General features: G+C 38.9%; 1 protein-coding gene across 1 annotated transcript in view; it reads right to left on the reverse strand.

Moving 5' to 3' along the window:
- Positions 1-24,540, reverse strand: part of LOC134228023 (protein Red) — a 78,645-nt gene that overhangs the window by 48,826 nt on the left and 5,279 nt on the right. The window contains exon 2 of the mRNA XM_062709787.1: positions 23,434-24,221. Within this exon, the coding sequence (XP_062565771.1) occupies positions 23,434-24,125 (692 nt within the window). The 5' untranslated portion in view covers positions 24,126-24,221. The remainder of the gene's footprint in view (positions 1-23,433; positions 24,222-24,540) is intronic.

Genomic DNA, 24,540 nt, shown 5'->3' on the forward strand with positions numbered 1-24,540 from the left:
AAATCGCAGTGTTACCAAAACATAAACGGTACTCCAAACTATTCTTGAGTTCAGATCTTGGAGGTCTACAAGATCAAAAGAGCAATTCATAGGTTCCCGAGCTTGTGTAATAGTTGGAGAAGCCCCATGGAACATTATTACAGTAGTATATACAAAATACAAGAACCCAGAATATCTACGGTACTCCAAACAATTCTTTAGTTCAGATCTTGGAGGCCTACAAGACTAACAGAGTGATTGATAGGTTCCTGAGCTTGTGTGTAAAAACCCTATGGGACGTGATTATGTCAATATATAAAAACATCCACATTCCCAGAATATCTACGGTACTCCAAACCTTTCTTGAGTTCAGATCTTGAAGTTCTACAACACCAACAGAGTGGTTCATAGGGTCCTGAGCTTGTACGTTAGTTGGAGCAACCCCTTGGGACATCATTACACCAGAATATGCTAATCACAGCATTCTCAGAGTTCCTGGGGTAAGTCATTCTTGAGTTCAGATACTGAAGGTCTTCAAGACCAACAGAGTGATTCATTGATTTTCGAGCTTGTGTGTTAGCTGGAGAAGCCTCATGGAACATCATTACACCAGTATATACAAAATACAATATTCCCAGAGTATCTACGGTACTCCAAATCATTCTTGAATTCAGATCTTGGGGGTCTACAAGACCAACAGAGTGATTCAAAGGCAACTCAGCTTATGTGTTAGTTGTAAAAACCCCATGAGACATCATTACACCAGTATATGAAAATTGAAACATTCCAAGAATATCTACGGTACTCCAAACGATTTTTGAGTTCAGATATTGGAGGTCTACGAGGCCAACAGAGTGAATCATAGGATCCTGAGCGTGTGTGTCAGTTGTAGAAACCCCATGGGACATCAATATACCAGTATATACAAATCATAACATTCCCAGAATATTTACGGCGCCATACATGAGTTCAGATATTGGAGGTCTAAAAAACCAACATAGTGATTCATGGATTCTGAAGCTTGTTTGTTAGTTGGAGAACCGTCATGGAACATCATTACACCATTAAATAAAAATCTTGTTAGTTGGAATTGCTCAAATGGACATCATTACGTACACAATACGTAAGTACGAAAAAAACGTGTTATTGTGATCACAAACATCGCATCCACAATTTTTTCGTTCCTTTTATCGTCTATAGTGTTTGGTCTACGGGTACCACGGCGTCTCTTGACGACCGGCTGGGCTATACATGTGAATTATTGCTACTCCATAATCGATCAGAATTAGAGTAAGTTGCACCCTGAAGGCGTTGGTACTCTCATACTTACTTGTTTCATACTTATTATACATATTATATATTTTATACGATATGTTTACCCAAATGTTTACCATTTCTATACGTATTGAAACCACCAAGGGGTATCATGAGATGACAGTCTAACCAATAAATTAGGATTGCGTACCATGAACTGAATAAAGCTTGCAATACATTCAATCGACAATATAATTGGTTTCAGTATTGCACGGAAGTGGATGTTACTAAGACTAACATTTATATGTAAGAGTAAAGTAATTTAAGTATGAATAATATCACAATATTTCATTTCAAATGCTTTTCTCCACACTTATCCCAATATAAATTAAATGTCATTCCGTGCCGATAGTTCGAACGAGCCAAACGTGTGTGCTGTGTCTCATCGCGTGTTTGTTCGGTAGTGCGAGTCTATTGTGTGGTGCCTACCTACGGATCCAAGGCGATCACTGTCGGCGAGCGAAGTAGCTGCTTCTGTCGACGCCAGTAAAGCAGGCTATTGTTTCTGCTGCTACCTACAGCAACAGCACAGATAAGTGGCAGATTTTGTTTTATTGTTCTCCCTTTTGGAGCGGGACTGATTAAAATCAATTGAATTAGTTTTTTTTCCCATTATTTTTTTTTCTGATTTGCCAATAGTTTTAAGTTAGTATAAGACAGAATTGTCCTTCCACCTCTCGGGGTGAGAATGGAAGCAGAGACTATGGGAGGTGGTGAGCCACCAAAAGAGGTTCGCACACGGTTTTACCAGGCATCTTCGCCTGGCCCTTGGGTTGTTTACTTTCGGCAGAAAGCGAAAAACCTAGATTTTCTCGGCATCAAACGAGACTTGACGCGTCGTTTTACGAAGCTTGAATTCAATCAAATCAACAGAAACAAGCTACGCATCACCGCACCTACATACCAGGTGGCGAATGAAATTGCTGGCGACAGGGCATACAATATTGAATATTTAGTTTATGTCCCCTCGCGGGAGGTCGAAATTGAAGGTGTGATCAACGCAGCGAGCTTAACTTGCAGGAAAAGGTCGCTTAAAGAATGCCCTGCAATCTACCGTGAATATCCTGGACTGCAAGGAATTGCATTCAGCAACCACAGTAGATGGTAAAAAGGTATATGCTAAGTCAGGCTCGCTTCGGGTGACGTTCGCCGGTTCGATGCTCCCAAAATATGTAGATATCGAGAATATGTTGTTTCCGGTGCGTTTGTTTGTACCAAGGGTATTTAATTGTACCAACTGCAAACAATTAGGTCACACTGCCGAGTTTTGTGGCAACAAACCACTTTGTGGTAAATGTTTCCAAAGACATCGGGAGGATACCTGCCAGCAACAAGCCACAAAATGTGCTTATTGTGGTTTGGATCCTGCCCATGATTTGCAAGATTGCCCGGTGTACAAAAGACGCACCCAAAAGTGAAGCGCTCGTTGGTACAACGCTCCAACCAGTCTTATGCGGAAATGGTTAAAGCGCAAGACACATCCGCCACTGCCACCGCAAAGACTGCTTTTTCAGCTGCCGTTCAAGTAAGTGACTATTATGATTCCATCTCCATTGATGAATCGGACTCTGACGCAGCCGACATGGATGATTCTTCGAGGTACACGCGCCCGAAAAGAGGAAGCAACCGTCTTCCCCGGGATCGCGCCGAAAGAAAACAAAAGTCATCCAAAATCTGAAGGTAATTATTTAAAATCCCGAAGCAACCAGTCTTCACTGCAGATCCCTGCTGCTCTAAGACATTCCCGCCATTGCCTAAAACCGATGTTCCTAAGAAACATCCGGCTAGGATTATCAATGAAAAGGAAAATGCTACTCGCTCTTCCGAAAAGAGAATCTCGTCCAAGCGAGGATTGATATCCTTTAAGGACCTCGTGGACCGCTTTTTGAATCTTTTCAATATTCCGGATTCATTGAGGCCAATCATTGACCTCTTTATTCCAACAGTAGAAAGTTATCTGAAGCAATTGACTGTTTCATGGCCCCTTCTTGCAGAAATTGTATCTTTCGATGGATAATACGGCCAATACCCAAGATACAATCACTGTGCTGCAGTGGAACTGTCATAGTCTAAAAAATAAATTGGACGTGTTCAAGTTTTTGATTCGCAATTCCGATTGCGATATATTTGCTCTCTGCAAAACATGGCTTTCTTCTGAAGATGAAATCAACTTCCACGATTTTAACATTATTCGCCAAGATCGGGATGATCATTACGGTGGCGTTCTTTGGGGATCAAAAATGCTACTCCTTCTACAGAATTCCCATTCCGACTGTTCCCGGCTTAGAAATCGTCGCATGCCAAGTAAATGTGAAGAATAAAGACCTTTGCATAGCTTCAGTGTACATTCCTCCAAATGCCTCTATTACTCGTCGACATTTTTTTTTTTTTATTTATTTATTTGCTAATTATCTAATACATGCATTCATCTCTTAGACTAGGTGTTCCGTGTTTTCTTAACACTATCATCCTTATTTGCTATGTTATAGTTTTAGTTATTATTAATACATTTCAATTGCCTCTGGCAGTTAGAATTTTCCTCTGGTTGAATTGAACCATGTAGGAATTACAATGTTTTCAACTTAAACTAATCTTAACCTATTTTATACTAAGGGTACAAGGAGTTAATCGTTGCAATAGAAGATTGCAACGATTTTTGTCTAAAATTGGAAATTATTTTGTTGGACATTTGTTGCAATGTCTCAATATTAGAAATTCTATGAAGTTCATTGGTACTATACCACGGAGGTAACTTCAGAATTTTATTTTGAATCCTCTGAAGTGCCTTCTTTCTGGTATTGCAGCAACTAGTCCATATTGGCACAGCATACAACATGGCAGGTCTAAAAATTTGTTTGTAAATCAAAAGTTTGTTCTTAAGACAAAGTTTTGATTTTCTGTTTATAAGTGGATATAGACACTTAATATATTTGTTACATTTGGCTTGAAGGCCTTCAATGTGATTTTTAAAAGTTAATTTTTGATCTAGCAGAAGTCCTAAATATTTAGCTTCGCTAGATCAATTAATTGGAACCCCATTCATAGTGACAATATGTCTGCTAGAAGGTTTCAAATAAGAAGCTCTCGGCTTATGTGGGAAAATTATAAGCTGAGTTTTGGAAGCATTTGGGGAAATTTTCCATTTTTGCAAGTAAGTGGAGAAAATATCCAAACTTTTTTGCAATCTACTACAAATGACACGAAGGCTACGCCCTTTGGCTGAGAGACCTGTGTCATCTGCAAACAAAGATTTTTGACACCCTGGTGGTAAATCAGGTAAGTCAGAAGTAAAAATGTTATACAAAATGGGTCCCAGTATGCTGCCTTGGGGAACACCAGCTCTTACAGGTAATCTATCAGATTTAGAATTCTGATAGTTTACCTGCAGTGAGCGATCTGATAAATAATTTTGGATCAGTTTAATAATGTACAGAGGAAAATTAAAATTCATCAATTTTACAATCAAACCTTCATGCCAAACACTGTCAAATGCTTTCTCTATATCAAGAAGAGTAACTCCAGTCGAATATCCTTCAGATTTGTTGAGCCGAATTAAGTTCGTAACTCTTAATAACTGATGAGTGGTTGAATGCCCATGGCGAAAACCAAATTGCTCATCAGCAAAAATAGAATTGTCATTAATATGAACCATCATTCTATTTAAAATAATCTTTTCAAACAGTTTGCTTATTGAAGAAAGCAAACTGATTGGGCGATAACTAGAAGCCTCAGCTGGATTTTTGTCCGGCTTCAAAATAGGAACAACTTTGGCGTTTTTCCATTTATCTGGGAAGTATGCCAATTGAAAACATTTGTTAAATAAATTAACCAAAAGGGATAAAGAGCTCTCAGGAAGTTTTTTGATAAGTATGTAGAAAATATACCATCACCCGGAGCTTTCATATTTTTAAATTTTTAGTAATAGATCTCCCTTCATCCACATTAGTTCCCTACGAAGGGTCTAAAACATTATCTTCGTTGCGAATGTCTTCGAAGCTCCGTGGAAACTGATCCTCAATTGGACTAGTGAGACCTAGACTAAAATTATGGGCACTCTCGAACTGCTGAGCAATTTTTGAGCCTTTTCGCCATTTGTTAATAAAATTTTATTTCCCTCTTTAAGCGCTGGAATTGGCTTTAGAGGTTTTTTAAGAATTTTCGTTAATTTCCAAAAGGGTTTCGAACTGGGATCCAACTTCGAGACATTATTCTCAAAGTTGGTATTTCTCAGAATAGCAAAACGTTTTTTAATTTCATTTTGCAAATCTCGCCAAATAACTTTCAACGCGGCATCGCGAGTTCTCTGGTATTGCCTTCGCCTCACATTTTTAAGACGGATCAGTAGCTGAAGATCGTCGTCAATAATAATGGAGTTGGATTTAATTTCACATTTAGGAATTGCAATGCCTCTGGCTTCGACAATTAAATTTGTCAAAGATACGAGCGCATTGTCAATATCACTTTTGGTATCCAAAGGAATATTAATATCAAAATTCATATCGATATATGTTTTATATAAATCCCAATCAGCTCTATGATAATTAAAAGTAGAGCTGATTGGATTATAAATGGCTTCTTGTGAGATTTCAAATGTCACAGGAAGGTTATCAGAGTCAAAGTCAGCATGAGTTACCAATTGGCCACACAGCTGACTTGAATCCGTTAAAACTAAATCAATTGTAGAAGGATTTCGACTGGAAGAAAAACAAGTAGGGCCATTGGGATATTTAATAGTATAATATCCCGCAGAACAATCTTCAAATAAAATTTTGCCGTTGGAATTGCTTTGAGCATTATTCCATGAACGGTGTTTGGCATTGAAATCACCAATTACGAAGAATTTTGATTTGTTGCGAGTCAGAATTTGAAGATCAGCTTTCAACAAATTCTTTTGCTGCCCATTGCATTGAAAAGGCAAATAGGCTGCAATGAAGGAAAATTGACCAAAATTTGTTTCAACAGAAACTCCCAAGGTTTCAAAAACTTTGGTTTCAAACGAAGAAAATAATTTATGTTTGATACGTCTATTAATGACAATGGCGACCCCACCACAGGCGCTGTCAAGACGATCATTTCTGTAGATAACATAATTTGGATCTCTTTTAATGGAGAGTCCGGGCTTTAAATAAGTTTCTGTTATAATGGCAATATGCACATTATGAACTGTTAGGAAGTTGAATAATTCATCTTCCTTACCCTTTAGAGAGCGGGCATTCCAATTTAGAACTTTCACACAATTATTTAGATCCATTAAAACGAAGTCCGATAACAATGTTTTGTGTGTACTTTATACCAACCTGAACAGCTTCAGGAATGGTATTTGCTTTGAACATTGCATCAATCAGGGATCGTTCAAAAATTACGTCCATCGTTTTTCGGCATTTTCAACCCCCCTCCCCCCCTCCTGTCACAAATAATTGACCCCCCCTCCCCCTGTACGTACATGTCTCATTTATATTTTAGCGATTACTGTGGTTTATCTTTTTCGTACACTATTTTCACAATAACATAGTGAGTTATGTCCCTTACTAACAGTTTGAATGTTTTTAAAATGCAAGTTGTTTCTAAAATGCTTTCAGTATTTTTTTCTTGTGGACGGACGTCACATAAGACGAACCCCCCTCCCTCCCCCTGTCACAAACTGTCACAAAACTCTGACCCCCCTCCCCCCCTCAAACCTTGGACGTAATTTTTGAACGGCCCCTCATGTGATGCAATTGTTCAGTTAAAAAATCAAAATCGGAAGCAGTCATGCTACCTGAATCGGCAACATGACCGTTATTTTTCGTTGGGACATGGGTATAAACCTCATTTTGAGAAGAGAAATTTTGTCTACCAGCAGCGATGTTTGCATATGTAGGTACATTCGAAAAATTTGAATTTACTGAAGTGCTTGCTACCCGTTGACGAGCGGCAAAATTTGTTTGTGAATTGTGGTGGGTATGAATTGCTCGACCGGTAACCGGTTTCGAAATTTGAGCGTTTGGAAAATTTCTACCCGTCGAATCTGGGATCCGATTGGAATTTCCCGTCATCAATTTTGCACGGGAATTCAAAACTTTTTTGCGTGAAGGGCATTCCCAGAAATTGGATTTATGATTGCCCCCACAATTTGCACATTAAAATTTATTGGAATCTTCTCTCACAGGACATGCGTCCTTGGCGTGAGAGGTTCCACCACAAATCATGCATTTAGCATCCATGTGACAATGTTTGGTTCCATGACCCCACTTTTGGCACTTACGGCATTGGGTGGGGTTTTGGAAATTTCCCCCAGGCCTGCGGAAATGTTCCCATGTAACACGGACATGAGACATAATACAGGCCTTTTCCAAACTTTTCATATTATTTAGTTCACTTTTGTTAAAATGAACTAAATAAAATTCTTGAGAAATGCCCCTCTGGGAAGTACCAGAGTGGGATTTCTTTTTTATCTTAATTACTTGGACTGGTGAAAATCCAAGTAATTGAGAAATTTCAATTTTAATCTCATCCAGTGATTTATCATCACTGGGGAGACCTTTCAAGACGACTTTGAACAATCGCTCAGTTTTGTCGTCGTATGTGAAGAATTTATGGCGCTTCTCAGTTAAATACTGAAGAAGACGTTTGCGATCGTCAAAGGATCCCGGCAAAACGCGGCAGTCACCCTTCCTAGCAATCTGAAATGAAACCTTGATCCCCTGAAGGTTACTTAAGATTTCATTCCGAAAGCCAGAAAACACGGCAACAGATACCACAATTGGCGGAATCCTTTGCTTTTTCGCATGAATCGAATCACCTGGGCTAGAGGTATATTCGATTTGCTCAATTTCATCATTAATCAAATCGAACTGATTGCTCAGTTCGATTGGAGAAGAATTATTTCCGATATTAGAGTTAGAAGGAATATCTGAATTCTCCAGCTTCCTTCTATTTCTTCCGCGCATAGGCAGGACGGTCTTGAAACCTTGTTTCTTTGAAGGAAGTGGAGAATTCAGAGACTCCCCCTACCTCTTGTTTTTATTAATGCTCATGGCTGAGCGTGGAGACGTGACCTTCTAAGAGGTTTTTCCCAGAACGGTGTCCCTGCAGGATTACCACCGCTTGTCGGAATTTTACTTCCGCAAACGGGTCCAACGTAAAACGAAGGCACGGGTCCTTGCAAAGATCGTAACGGGATCAGTGGGTACAAATAGCGCTAAGAAGCACCGTTGAAATTAATATAGCTTCGGGTAGTATTAAAAACTTCCTTCCGCAAAGAGAGAAAGAACCGCACAGCACGAAAGCACGATGCGGTCTGATCGTCGACATTTGTGGAGCGCAGTCTCCCTTCTATCATCTCCAGTATTGATATTGGGTGATATGAACGCACATGGTATTGGATGGGGCGAAACGTATGACGATTATAGAGCGCCTATTTTCTATGATTTGTGTGACGATTTCAATTTGAATATTTCGAACACTGGTGAAGTAACTCGAATAGGACCAAATGGTCAACAAAGCCGTATTGATCTGTCTTTATGTTCAAATTCACTATCGTTAGATTGCACGTGGAAGGTTATCCAAGATCCCCACGGTAGTGACCATATGCCGATAGCTACCACCATTAAAAGTGGCTATCAAGAATCTGAGCCAGTTAATGTTCCTTTCGATCTCACGAAGAACATTGACTGGCAAAAATTTGCATCGGCGGTAAAAATTGGTATTGAATCAACTGATATTCTTCCGCCACTGGATGAGTATCGATTCCTTACCGAATTGATTCATAAAAGCGCACTGGAAGCTCAGAAACGACGCGTTCCAAGTACATCTGTCATAAGAAGACCAGCCCCTCCTGGATGGGATGATGAATGTACTAAGTTGTATTCTGAGAAATCTGATGCCTTCAAGGCCTTCCGTAAACACGGAAGGTCCGAGCTTTTTGAAGAGTATTTGAGGCTCGAAAGAAAGCTCAAAAATCTTCTCAATGCAAAAAAACGTAGCTACTGGCGACGTTTTGTCGAGGGACTATCGCGAGAAACCTCAATGACAACACTTTGGAAAACGGCCCGCAACATGCGGAACCGCGTTTCCACCAACGAGAGTGAAGAATACTCCAATCGATGGATATTCAATTTCGCAAAAAAGGACTGTCCAGATTCCGTACCAGCAGAACCGCTATTTCGAGAATCAGTCACTGATCCCGGTTCTTTGGATGGGCCATTCTCAATGCTGGAACTTTCTATGTCTCTTATTTCATCGAATAACTCTGCTCCGGGATGCGATAACATCAAATTCAACCTTCTTAAAAATCTCCCAGATATCGCAAAAAGACGGTTACTTGACCTGTACAACTGTTTCATGGAGTACAACATCGTACCACCAGAATGGCGACAGGTCAAAGTAATAGCTATTCAAAAGCCTGGGAAACCAGCGTCTGATTACAATTCCTACCGACCGATTGCCATGCTTTCATGCATGAGAAAATTATTGGAAAAATGATCCTTTCAAGAATCGACCATTGGGTTGAACAAAATGCATTACTCTCAAATACTCAGTTTGGATTTCGTAAAGGTAAAGGAACAAACGATTGTCTAGCGTTGCTTTCTTCAGATATACAGCTGGCCTTTGCGCACAAGGAGCAATTGGCTTCAGTATTCTTGGATATTAAGGGCGCTTTTGATTCAGTTTCCATAAAAGTGCTGTCAGACAATCTGCACAGTAATGGATTGCCCGTTATTTTGAATAATTTATTGTACAATTTGTTGTCAGAAAAACAAATGAATTTTACACTCGGCACTCTGACAACTTCCAGAAATAGCTACATGGGTCTTCCCCAAGGTTCATGTTTAAGTCCCTTTCTCTATAGTTTCTATGTAAAAGATATTGACAATTGTTTGGAAGGACAATGCACGCTCAGACAACTTGCAGATGATGCCGTGGTCTCTCTAAGAGGTCCAAGTGCAGCTGTCTTGCAAGGACCATTGCAAAGTACCCTAGATAATCTGACTGTTTGGGCCAGACATTTGGGGATCGAGTTTTCACCGCAAAAAACTCAGTTGGTTGTGTTTACTAAGAAGCGGTACCCTGCTCAACTGAAACTAAAGCTGTTGAATGATGACATCAACCAATCTTTATCTTCTAAATACCTTGGGGTCGTGTTTGATTCTAAATGCACCTGGAGACTTCATATTGAGTATTTGATAGAGAAATGCCGGAAAAGGATCCATTTTCTACGTTCTATCTCCGGAACATGGTGGGGTGTTCACCCGGAAGACCTCATCAAACTCTATAGAACGATTATTCTCTCTGTTTTAGAGTACGGCTCCTTCTGCTTCCTCTCAGCAGCTGATTGCCACCTTATTAAATTGGAACGAATTCAATATCGTTGTTTGCGTATTGCCCTTGGCTGTATGCATTCAACGCATAACATGAGCCTGGAGGTGCTTGCTGGAGTCACTCCTTTAAAGCACCGTTACTGGGAGCTCTCATTAAGAATACTAATCAAATGTGGAACAAATAACACACTTGTCTTACACAACTTCGATAATATGCTTGAACTGGTTCATAAGTCAAGATTCTTAAGAGTTTATCTCAACTACATATCGTCAGATCTTTGTCTTCCATGTTATACTCCCCCTCGAGTTGACTTCACCAATGACAGTTTCTCAATTGAATACGATCTGTCCATGAAACATGCTATTCAAGGAATACCAGATCATCTTCGAAATCTTTCAATTCCCTCCATTTTTTCTGAAAAATATGAACATGTCAATTGCAACAACAGATATTTCACTGATGGTTCTCGCATTAACGGATCCACTGGCTTCGGTGTTTTCAATGTAACTTCAACCACCTTCCGAAAACTTCAGGAACCGTGTTCGGTTTATGTTGCTGAGCTGGCAGCAATTAACTTCGCTTCCAATCAGCCCGTAGACCATTATTTCATCTTCTCGGATAGTCTTAGTTCTATCGAGGCACTCAGGCGATGAAACCTGTTAAGCACGCATCTTACTTTCTTACAAGCGTAAGAGAGCAGATGCGTGTTTTGGTCGAAAGATTATTCAAGATTACCTTTGTTTGGGTCCCTTCTCACTGCTCAATCTACGGCAATGAGAAGGCAAACTTGCTGGCAAAGGTGGGCGCACAGGAAGGTGAGGTTTATGATAGACAATTCTCGAGCAACGAGTTTTTCCCATTAGTCAGTCAGAGTATTCTTCAGAGTTTGCAAAGGAATTGGACAAAAAACGAACTTGGACGGTGGCTATTTTCTATAGTTCCAAAAGTTTCTGGGCGAGCGTGGTTCAGAGGTGAGGACTTAAGTCGAGGCTTCATTCGCGTGATGTCGAGACTTATGTCTAATCACTATTCACTAAACGCACATCTGTACAGAATAAACCTTGTCGATAGCAACTTATGTAGGTGCGGAGCCGGTTATGATGACATCGATCACGTAGTTTGGTTCTGCTCGGAAAACGACGTCTCCAGAGAGCAATTATTGGATACCCTAGTGGCCCGAGGTAAACAACCCTTCCAGGAGATAAGAGGTGTTTTGGGGGATCGTGATGTGGTCTATATGCAAGCCATTTATAGTTTTCTTTGTTCCTCTGACATAAAAGTCTAATACTTTTGTTTTTTTTTTGCTTTTCTTTCAAAGTTTTTTTTTGTTTTGTCTCTGTCTTTCTGTCCCATAGAGCGCCGTAGCTCTGGCCGTCCGGAAGATGCTCCCATTCGAACCATTCTTCGAGCACGACGACACACCACATCGTGTCCGACGCCAAATGACCGGATGAGCTGCTGAAATTCCTTGATTATGATGATTCCCTGATTACCGAATCCTAATCCCCGTCCATCCTTAAACATTGTGAACCTAACCTCGAGTCACCACGAGTACGTTGGCTTATTTCCCTCTCTTACTAATTTAATAATAAGATTATGTCGATTGTACATATCTCAAAGAAACGTGGCTCCGTAAAGTGTTATACACGCCTGAGCCTACCAAATAAGCGAAATTGGAAAAAAAAAATTAAATGTAATAGCTAAATCATGTTGCTAAAAAAATCTCTCTCTCAGTTCGTCTGCAACCATTTGATGTGATTCTGCGAGATCGTCAACAGAAGGCGTTTCAGTAAAACTTTCGAATCGACATGTTAAGCTCTGGTGCACTGCTGCAAACATGCAGCACACTAGGAGTAAACTTTTTGAAAGCAGTGTACCAAAAGGAATCAATAGTTAAGTTTCTCAATAATAATCTTCTTCATCGAAAAAATATTTAGTAGACTAACAGGTAACAGGTCATTGTATTTTTTTCGAGAAATGCTCTCATTATTGATGAAATTTGTGTAAGGTGGTTATTCACAAAGTGCGTGACGAATAATAAAAAAAACTAGAGGTTCATTACAAGAAGTGGCGAAGGGGAGAGGGGTGTTGAAAATAGTAATTGTACGTACTATATCGATCTTCCCTAGATGTCCTTCACTATACAATTTTTTGGCGGTAAATTCATGCTAGACCATCATACATCTTCTTGTTGATCGATTTGAATATAAAGAATTGAACTCATGGACAATTTATATTGTCGTACATGTTCAACGAATTCTACAATGTGTCTATAATGGTGTAACGAAGTCCAGTAGAGCTATTCCAACTCATAAAAATAGATGGGATGACGTAGATCTTCATGTTGATCGATTTGAGTATTGAGATCTGTACTCATGGACAGTTTGGAGTGTCGTCGATGTTCAACGAGTTCTGTAATGTATCTATAATGGTGTATCGAAGTCCCGTGGAGCTATTTCCACTCATAGAAATAGTGGAGACCTCAAAGATCTTCGTGTTGATCGATTTTAATATTGGGATCTGAGCTCAAAGACAGTTTGGAGTGTCGTAGATGTCGAGCGAATTCTGTGGCGTGTCTCTAATAGTGTAACCAAATCCCGTGGAGCTATTACAACTCATAAAAATAATTGAGACATCGAAGATCTCTATGTTGATCGTTTTGAATATTCTGATCTGTACTCATGGATAGTTTGGAGTATAAAAGATGTTCAACGAATTCTGCTATGTATTTATAATGGTGTAATGAAGTCTCATGGAGCTATTCCAACTCATAAAAATAGTGGGACATCAAAGATCTTCTAGTTGATCGATTTGTAAATAGGGATCTGAGCTTGTTTGGAGTTTGCAGTGTCGTACATGTTCAACGAATTCTGTGGTGTATATTTTACTGTGTACCGAAGTTCCGTGGAGCTACTCCATCTCGTAAAAATAGTTTAGACATCGGAGATCTTCATGTTGATAGTTTTGAATATTAGGATCTGCGCTCAAAGACAGTTTGGAGTGTCGTAGATGTCAAACGAATTCTGTGATGTGTCTATAATGGTGTCACGAAATCCCGTGGAGCTATTTCAACTCATAAAACTAGTGGGGACATCGAAGATCTTCATGTTGATCGATTTGAATATTAAGACCTGTACTCAAGGATAGTTTGGAGTGCCATAGATGTTGAACGAACTCTGGTGTGCCTGTAATGGTGTTACGAGGTATCGCGGAGCTATTCCACCTCATAGAACTAGTGGGGACATCGAGGATCTCTATGTTGATCGATTTGAATATTAAGACCTGTACTCAAGGAAAGTTTGGAGTGCCGTAGATATCGAACGAACTCTGGTGTGCCTGTAATGGTGTTACGAGGTATCGCGGAGCTATTCCAACCTATAAAACTAGTGGGGACATCAAAGATCTGCATGTTGATCGATTTGAATATTAGGATCTGTACTCAAGGATAGTTTGGAGTGCCGTAGATGCCGAACGAATTCTGTGGTGTGTCTGTAATAGTGTAATGAAGAACCGTGGAGCTGTCAAAACTCATAAAAATAGTGGGGACATCGTAGATCTTTTTGTTGACCTATTTGAATATTAAGATCTGAGTTCAAGAACTGTTTGCAGTATCTTAGGTATTGAAAAAGATCTGTTATACTACTGGACAGGTGCGGGATATTATCATAAAGCATTTCAATTTCAATTATTTAATCAGAATGTGGTAAAAAATGGTGTTGATTCCTTAGAAGATCAAAATTAGAACTCAAAGATAGTTTGGATGCTCTAGATTATCCTAGTGACCATAACCTGACCTGGACAATATTTTTCCTGGATGGAACAGTTAATTTTAAACATTTTTGCTGAAGAAAGCAAGGCTCTATCTCTTAAAACTGATTTTCGATAACTGATTTTCGTCTTGGGTCATATATGACCCATCCGTATTGAATCGGTTAAATGATCTAAATGCATTCAATCAAAATGGGATATCAAAAACAGTCAATTTTTCACCAATACCATTTTGGTCGCTTGAAACTCGCTTGAAAAACTTCATGTCCATGACATTTTGCAGGCCCTACGTAGTTTAGATGCTTCGAAAGGTCCTGGTCCTGATGGAATCCCTCCTATATTTATGAAAACCCTAGCAGTGGAACTAACCACTCCATTATTTTGGCTATTTAATATGTTACTAGAATCAGGAAAATTCCCAAATAAATGGAAAAACTCATTTTTGATACCCATTTTCAAATCTGGAGAAAAATCAGACATACGTAATTATCGTGGAATAGCCATTATCTCTTGCATTCCAAAACTTTTTGAGGCCACAAGTAAAAAACCGAATAACAGACGCACAGCATGGCTTCTTTAAAGGGCGTTCAAGTTCAACTAATCTTCTTGAATTTGTTAACTATACCCTGAATGCAATGGATAAAGGAAACCATGTAGAAGCTCTTTATACTGACTTCAGTAAAGCATTTGATCGCATAGATATACCCATGCTTCTATTCAAATTGAAAAAAAACTGGAATTGAGCCGGGATTACTCAAATGGCTTGAATCCTACTTAGCTGATCGCCAATTGATTATAAAATTTAACAACAATAGATCAAAACCCATTCAAGCCACTTCCGGTGTCCCCCAGGGCACTCATTAGGGGCCTCTATTATTCATAATATATGTAAACGACATTTCCTTCATTCTTGACAAACTTAAAGTGTTAATCTATGCAGATGACATGAAGCTCTTTTTGGAAATAGGGAATAAAATGACCTCAACTTATTCCAGAACGAAATATGCACATTCTACGAATGCTGCAATAAAAAAAATGTAACCTTACATCATTCAGCAGAAAAAGAACAGCATCAAATCTCTCAATTACATTAGGAAACCAGGTTGTAGAGAAATGCGATAGAGTTAGGGATTTAGGAATTATCTTGGACTCCAAACTAACGTTCATCGACCATTACAACACCATTATTCATAAAGCAAATAATATGATGGGTTTTATAAAACGTTTCTGCTATAACTTTCATGACCCATACACAATCAAAACATTATATATTGCTTATGTAAGGTCGATACTGGAATATTGCAGCATTGTATGGTCTCCATTTTCAAAAGCACACGAAGAAAGATTAGAATCAGTACAAAAACAATTCCTATTATTTGCTCTTCGTAAATTAGGTTGGACAACATTCCCACTTCCATCATATGAGGCACGCTGCAAGCTTATAAACATTCAATCTTTGAAAGAGCGTCGTGAAACTGCAATGGTTTCATTTATTAACGATATAGTTTCGCAGCGTATTGATTCAACAAACATTTTATCGAAATTAAATTTCTACACACCATCTCGACAATTGCGTCATCGACATACATTTTTAATTAATCACTGCCGTACAAATTATGCAAAATTCGGACCTCTCAAACAGATGATGGCCATCTATAATCAACACTGCGAAACTATTGACTTTACAATGTCTCGGCAGAACCTAAAAAAATATTTTGTCACAATTCGAAACCTACACATCTAAATTTACATTAAATCCCAAAATTAAACACTACTTAACCAAACTATTTTTATTTTTATACACTATAATACCGTTTTTATAGCATTAAGAAAATAAAGAAAAACATGTATATTGTATATGTCTACGTCGGTTGACGAAATAAATAAATAAATAAATAAAAATAAATTTTCCGGATAATTGGATTTTGATTTGTTGCCACACTATGAGGAGACTTGATCCTTGAGACTTGAGAAGTTTGGCAAAAAAAATCCAAGAAAATATAAATTGTTCTGAAAACTCATATGTGAATATGTACGTTATGTGGAAGATATTGATTTGGAAAATGTATTGGAGGTAACCACTTCAGTACATTCAAAGTTAATTGCCTATATGCCGGGTATTAAGCCACCCGGAGTGGAAATTAATTACTATGTCTGAAACTTGATTATGCATATGTACAACATGTGATAGATTTAGTTCGGAAAAGGTATTGGAGGGTAACCGCCCCTTCGGTGGGGTTTGATCCCACGACCCCAGTTCGCATGACAGGTGCTTTCCCTACTAAGCTACGAAGGACCTCCGTCGTCCACCGCAGCTTAGCGGGTACTGATGAAACCAAATTCCCAGCACCAGGTACCAGCCGATCTCTCGCAATACATTTTCAGAACTAACTCTCTCAAATGTATTTTTGTACACATCATGTCAACCAAGTAGGATGTACCCGGCATATAGGCAATTAACTTTGAATGTACTGATCTCGAGTGGCGATCTCTCTTCGCTTGTGTGGTCGTGTTGGGATCTGACGACCAAACTGGCACAACCTCACACAACCCTACTTCATTGAGCGCCGTTGCTGATGAAGCAAGTGTGTAGGAGCCGGACAATACTAAATACTCATCCTACTTGGTTGACATGATGTGTACAAAAATACATTTGAGAGAGTTAGTTCTGAAAATGTATTGCGAGAGATCGGCTGGTACCTGGTGCTGGGAATTTGGTTTCATCAGTACCCGCTAAGCTGCGGTGGACGACGGAGGTCCTTCGTAGCTTAGTAGGGAAAGCACCTGTCATGCGAACTGGGGTCGTGGGATCAAACCCCACCGAAGGGGCGGTTACCCTCCAATACCTTTTCCGAACTAAATCTATCACATGTTGTACATATGCATAATCAAGTTTCAGACATAGTAAGGTAACCACTTTCCCTTCGATGGGACTCGAACCCATGACCCTACAGTACGCTAGACTGGTGCTTTAACCAACTAAGCTACGAAGGACCTCCGTCGGCCTTCGCAACCTAGCGGCTACTGAACGAGCTCGAGATTCCCAAATTGGACGCATAGTCAAATCACTCGCAATCCATTTCTCAAGCCAATACTTCCACATGTGTATTGTACACGTCCACATTAGAGGAGCGTGAGTATTTAGAATGTCTGGCGGCTATACACATTCTTCATCAGCAACGGTACTGATCAAGTGAGGTTGTGTAAGCTATTTGCCAGTCGGTCGTCAAGCTCAGACCCGACCGCATTGCGTAGGCAAGAGCACGCAACTCAAGTTCAGTTCAATCAAAGGTAATTGCCTATTTCCGGGGATTAAACCACCCGACTTGAACGTTAATTTACAATGTTATGAAAACTCATATGTGAATATGTACGTGAATATATGTACGTAGCCGCTAGGTTGCGAAGGCCGACGGAGGTCCTTCGTAGCTTAGTTGGTTAAAGCACCAGTCTAGCGTACTGTAGGGTCATGGGTTCGAGTCCCATCGAAGGGAAAGTGGTTACCTCCAATACATTTTCCAAATCAATATCTTCCACATAACGTACATATTCACATATGAGTTTTCATAACATTGTAAATTAACGTCCAAGTCGGGTGGTTTAATCCCCGGAAATAGGCAATTACCTTTGATTGAACATAAATTGTTCTCAAGCGGCAAAAAAAAAAGGATACTAAGTTAAAAAAAACAAGCCGAGTTCCAAGCTGGGATGTAGTGCTATACTGCACATGATTTCTTGCTTAACTTTTCAAAATTGCAACACACTGAAGTCGGTGTTATATTTATGTCACAGACAAACAGACGTAACACTGAGGAAATTCCCATCGACCATGAGCTCAACGGTCGTTTTAAATTCAACTGCTTGAGAGTTTCACATCCAGGGGCGTGCGCATCGTATACCTTTGTATTTGACATCTCACACTAGCGCCTTCTGTTGACATTGACGTACTAAACTTTGTTTCGTGCAACATTCACGTAAGGTGGTGGTAGAATAATTGGGCGATGGATTTTGAAACAAATTGTTCTAGCTATTACGTCTGTTTGTCTGTGTTTATGTTATGACGGTCAGAATATGGCGTAAATTAAATCAACGTAAAAAAACGCGCAAATTCAAAAATATGTCTGAATAAACCGTGTAAATCCCGAAATTTGAGGGGAAAAATCGCATAAAAAGCAATTTGTGTAAAAAACGACGAAAAACTACTTCATTGTACATCGTGTATGAAGCGTTGATTCTTCCTTGATCGAATGGTCCAAGAAAATTGATAATCCATCGAGAAACGGCTGAGATATTAACGATCAAAGCACAGACAAACAGACGTAACACTGAGAAAATTCCCATCGACCATTAGCTCAACGGTCGTTTTAAATTCAACTGCTTGCGAGTTTCACATCCAGGGGCGCGCGCATCGTATACCTTTGTATTTGACATCTTACACTAGCGCCACAGACAAACAGACATAACACATTGAACATTCACTCATTAAATTCATCGTCATTCAAACACTAACGACATCTGTTGATTTCAGTTAGTTGGGCAAATCACGAATCAGATGGCGCTAGTGAGCAAACGTCAAACTCCAGCAAATCCGATGCGCGCGCCACGAGTGTCTGATTGGCCAACTAATAATTATTTGAATCGACCAGTAAATCAGTGAACGATGGAAATTCGACGAGTGTTATGTCTGTTTGTCTGTGCTAGCGCCTTCTGTTGACATTGTCGTACTAAACTTTGTTTCGTACAACATGCACGTTAGGTGGTGGTAAAATAACTGGGCAATGGATTTTGAAACAAATTGTTCTAGCTGTTACGTCTGTTTGTCTGTGATCAAAGTCTATCATATTTTCGTGACGTTTTTTGATGTTTTGCAACCGTAAAGTGTACCCCATTATAGAAAAAACAGACGTAGTTCTACGTCAAAATCCATGCGAGCATGTTATACGAAACGAAACAATGTTTCGTATGACATTGTCACCAGTAGGCGCTTGAGTGAAATGTCAAACTCGAAGGATTACGACGCTAGCGCCTCTAGTTGTGAAACGTACAATAAACCAAATTCAAATTGATCGTTGAAGTCATAGTCGATTGTAATTTATCTAGTGTTACGTCTGTTTGTCTGTGGCAAGACCATGCTGAGGGTGGCTGGGTTCGATTCCCGGTGCCAGAATAAATGCAGCATCGTGTTAGGCTCATGATATACGAATGCAAAAATCGTAACTTTGCTTAGAAACTTCGCAGTAAATAACTGGTTGATCCTACATTCAGAGCATATACGAGAGCAGCCATCTGAGGCAATCGATCTGTCAACTTATGAGCCAAATCAACATCGTTATTGTTGCAGACCGAAAAGTATTGCGGTTATGACGAAAAAGATCAAAGTTTTATCGAATGAACAATTTACAGGTATACCTCGATTATATGGACTTTTTCGATGCAAAAAAGTCCATATAATCGAATTTTCCATATAATCGAAGCAAATTTTTTTTTCTCGGAATTTGTGTTACACGATGAAATAAGTCTTAAGAGTTGAAAGAAAATATCCATATATTACGCCTTACAGTCTAATCCGCATGTTTGGGCTCATTTTATGATAACTCAGTAAATTATGATTTTCTATAAGAACGTAACGTTTTTTCCAGCCGCTAGTTTGTAAGATTACGTTAGTAATGAAGACTTCGCCCAGCTCAATGTGAGCACACTAATATACTTATTCACGAATTCTATCTACAGTGCCTTCCTGTTTCAGCAACAAAGCAAACACTGAGTGGTCGAAAAAGGTACATGTTAGATTCAAAAACTGGCTTTATATAGAAGGACTGGCACTTGTCCTCTTTTGATTTGATCGCAACAAATTGAAAACGATGGAAAATTTTGTCCTTTTGTCTCCTATTTAAAATTGGCTGGATTGGACTATGGGCTCAGAAGATATGGCCAAAATGCATTTGTTTATGCAAAAATCGCGTAGAAACAGTCTCACTTTTCTGACACTTATCTTTAAAAGATCTCCTTGCAACAAGTTGCGTTTGATTGATATTCTTAAAAAGAATTTAAATCAATGTAAATAAGGGGCTCTATCCACGTATCAGTGTCATTTTTACAAGAACCAATTGACATTTCCCGCCAAAAAATGTATCTCGTTTTATTGTCTCAGTCAATTCTTTGACTTATTTAAGTTCAACTTTTTCACAGAACTCATATTTTAGAATAAAAAAAATCGGAAAAGTGCCGCACGTTTGAAGAATTGGAATTGGCCTTATTTTAATTCAAAATCGGGCGAATGTTAGGTCAAGCTTGGAAACCAGCACTATTCGTCAAAAAGTATGGCGTCAAAAAGTATGGGTTCTTTGGGAAAGTTGTCCTCAAAAAATTGAAGAATCGATTGAGCGGATAAAAATTGTTGACGGGAAAGGTCAATCGCACAGTGCACCTACACCTTGATTTAAGAACTGTTAACAAGAACATTCTAAAGATATTCAATTTCTTTTCCTACCGTTGAACGTCAGTATAATTCTTAAGCCTTGTGCTGAACAAATGTGATTACCAGGATATTTGACAACATTTATTTAAATATAAAGACTGCTCGAAGAGTCAGTCTCAGTGGGTCCGATTTTCTGGATGTTAATGCATCATCCGTCCTTCTATACTTAATTCCATGCACCAAAAGCAGTAAAAAACTTGGAAGCAAAGATCTAACAATCTCATGTTATCACTTGCTCCGCATACTGTCAGTCTGACAATTCACTTCACGTTTTCGTATGGCATAGATCACCAAAAATACGCATTATTTTTCGCCACCTTGTTGTAAGGACGAGGCCGTGGCTATTGCAGATTATAGAATTGTATATTTATCATTATATACAATGAAATTTTCCAACGCGAAAATGGTAAATCAATCAAGTCAATCGAACATATGACTCAGAGTGCATCTCCATATATAACATCACAACATGCCTTACGGGCCTTTATTTGCCCCAATGTACCATAATAAATATAGAAACAATGCAAAATATGACTTGCAATATTCAACATCTTTTTAAAACCCCAAAACCCAAAAAAAATTAAGCTGAAAAAATGTCCATATAATCGAGGTAAAAAGTCCATATAATCGAAGTCCATATAATCGAGGTAAACCTGTATTTTACTTTCGCAAGTAGAAGAAGTTTAGTTGTTTATTTAATTTTGAAGTTTAAAATCAAGTACGAACTTAGTCTAAAGTACCTCAAGTGCACCAAAATTTCATGAAACCTTGAAATTATTTTTGAAAAACTCAGTTTTTATAATAGAATTTAGTGATACTAAAATCTCAAATCCCCCAAAATATGCAAATCCTGCTAACTGTATTAAAATTGTTGTCATAGAATAAGACTGACTTATTTAGTTGTTTGAATAAAATAACTTCTCGTCTTTAACAAATGAATAATTTTGAAAGAAAATTATAAATATGTTTTTTAGTGTGAAATATAAATTATTAAAACTGAATTATTATAACTTGGGTTATTTGCATTTTATTAGATTCGCCCAATTGGCAAACTATTTGTGTACTATTGTATATTTCGATTGTTTTTGAAAGAGCAATTCAAAACATTGGTTAGCCCATCAGTTAGCAAACCAATGAACTACCAACATTGTTTTTTTTAAATAATGAGATGCTGCAACAAAATGTCTAATAAAATAATTTCTAATTTAAGGCAAAAATCGTTGCAATCTTCTACCCTTGTACTTTGTACCCTTAGCAATACTTAGGTTATCAACTTAATAAGTTTGGTTTAAGTTAGAAACATTTGGTGGATAATAGGTGGAAACATAAGGTGGAAACATTTGGTTTAAGTTAGAAACACAACAGTGGAAAAATCTTAACTGCTAGAGGCAATTGATATGTATTAATTATTAATAATAAATAATGCTTCATCAAAGCAAAGCATGATAGTGGTAAATAAACACGAAAAAGCTAATGTAGGATAAATAATGCATGTAGGGGAAAGTGGGGCAAGATCGCCACCCAAAGCTAGATAAATCAGTGGAGCTCCTTCGAATTCTGCTGATTTGGTCAATGAAAAACTTTTATGATGACCTGTCTTTGACATATGTATTCATAAACATTGGTTAATGACGTTTCAGTAGCTTATAAACAGGTTTTAAATGAAGTGTTTTTATGATGCTTATTATATTTATCATATAGTGCAACATGGACAATGGACACCAGGGGACTGAAGAGAAGCCTAATACGCCTGCCCACCATTCATTCAAATGGCGTACAATGTTTTTGTTTTAATTTCGTTTAATTCATGAGAATAATGCTCGACGAGCTATTTTTCGACATAAAAGGCCATACAAACTTAAATTGATTTATGAAATGCATTTTTAGGGTTAGGTGAATCTTAATCCTGGAGATGCGTTGTTCCCTAATACAGTTGGCAATACCGGCACAAGTCGAAATACATCCAAAGATTTATCTCCTATCGATCATAATTACTGTAAATTCCCTCAAATTATTAATGTAGGTAGGCTATGTTTATATATAAGCCTTGGTAAATATCAATTTATGCTGAAAAATGGGTGATTTTGGCTTCAAACCTTAAATTATGGAACTATAAAAATATAAGAAAATTCGAATTTCCACTAAATCATGTTAAAATAATATTTTCAAGAACAAGTGAGGTTGTCAAAGCGCATTTTTCAGTTGTATAGCCCTTTAACACTATTGTTAACCAAGTCATAATTAACTTTGGTTGTCTTGCCCCACATGGCGATCTTGGCCCACTTTGTATAGGTAATAAGCGGAATAAATAAATGTGAATTGACTGTAGTAGAATGGATTAAATATAGCTGAAGGGAAAAATCCAAATTACAAGAGACCTTTTGGGACGTTCTGGTTATCTGACCTGCGGACTATCAGTAAGAGCGATGGCCCAATTCCACCCCTAGGCTAATTGTCACCCCCGATGACGGTATAACATATCTAATATGTACATTTAAATCATAAATGTGTGCATTTAAATCATAATTTTAATATCACGTCACGTATTTTTCCAACTATCGTACAATAAATTTAGAAAGTAAGAATCCACCTACCTTTGAATTTCCAGAATCCGGTGAATATTTTTCCCCATCGCGGTGCGAAACTCTATCTCGTCTCCCTTCGGCTGTTCCTTTTCCTGCACAGGTTGCTTCACCTGAGCCGGCTCAGCAGGCGGTATTTCCGCCAGCTTTTCCATTTCCTCTTCCTGGTCCTGTTCCTTGGCTACAATTTCACTCCGCACTTTCTGCAACAGTGCATAATCGAGACCCTTGACCAAGTGAGTGTGCTCCATGTCACCGCCCAAGAATTTGGATTCCTGAATCTGCTGCCGACGCCGTTCGGCGGCATCCAGGCCGGATTTAATGTCCGGAGCCACCGCTCGGTAGCCACTGGTAGAACTGGTGGGATCCAAGTTTTGATAATCCGGATTGGCACCATCGCGCCGCTCCCGAGCTCGGTCACGGTACTTCTCCGCCAGCTCAGCAAGCTTGTTGTCCTCCTGCTTCTTTAGCTGGGCGTAGAAGTTTTTCTTCTTTCGACGGGCTTCGTGCCGCTCGGAGGACGGCGGTTTCATCGCCGATGTGGCCGACGCGGCGGAAGATTTGGCCATGGCATCCCGAACTGACCCCACGGCATGAGCTGACCCACCCGGGGCGCGGGGAGTCATAAGCAGCTTCCGAAAATCGTCATTAGTTAGCCGCTGGGTGGCCGGGGTCTCCGGCTCATGTAAATCATCGCCAGGCATCGTCACTTTGATTATTATTCCTTTTGTAAACTATGAAATATGCACTTTTACTAGAAACTTGAAGAAATTGAATCCCAAACAAATCTAGCACAACACCTCTTCTTCTTCTTCTTCTTCTTCTTCTCTGTTGCCGTCAGTCCGATGACAGCAGTGTAAGGGCGTAGTTACCAAGACTATATTGCCCTGTTGCTTTCCTCATTTCGTTTATGCATAAACGAAATGAGGAAAGCAACAGGGCAATATAGTCCATGGTGTCACGTACGTAGATCGTGTTTCGGTCGAGGTTTTGACCATATTTCAGACTCTCTCTAATCCCTTAATAACAGTGATATATTTCAATACTTTTATTTTTATCGATTGCGCGTTAACTATAGTTCAACTTTTATGTGTTTTAGGAAACTAGTTACTTCTATGA

Source organism: Armigeres subalbatus, chromosome 3 (genome assembly GCF_024139115.2).
Source record: "Armigeres subalbatus isolate Guangzhou_Male chromosome 3, GZ_Asu_2, whole genome shotgun sequence".
Classification (NCBI taxonomy): domain Eukaryota; kingdom Metazoa; phylum Arthropoda; class Insecta; order Diptera; family Culicidae; genus Armigeres; species Armigeres subalbatus.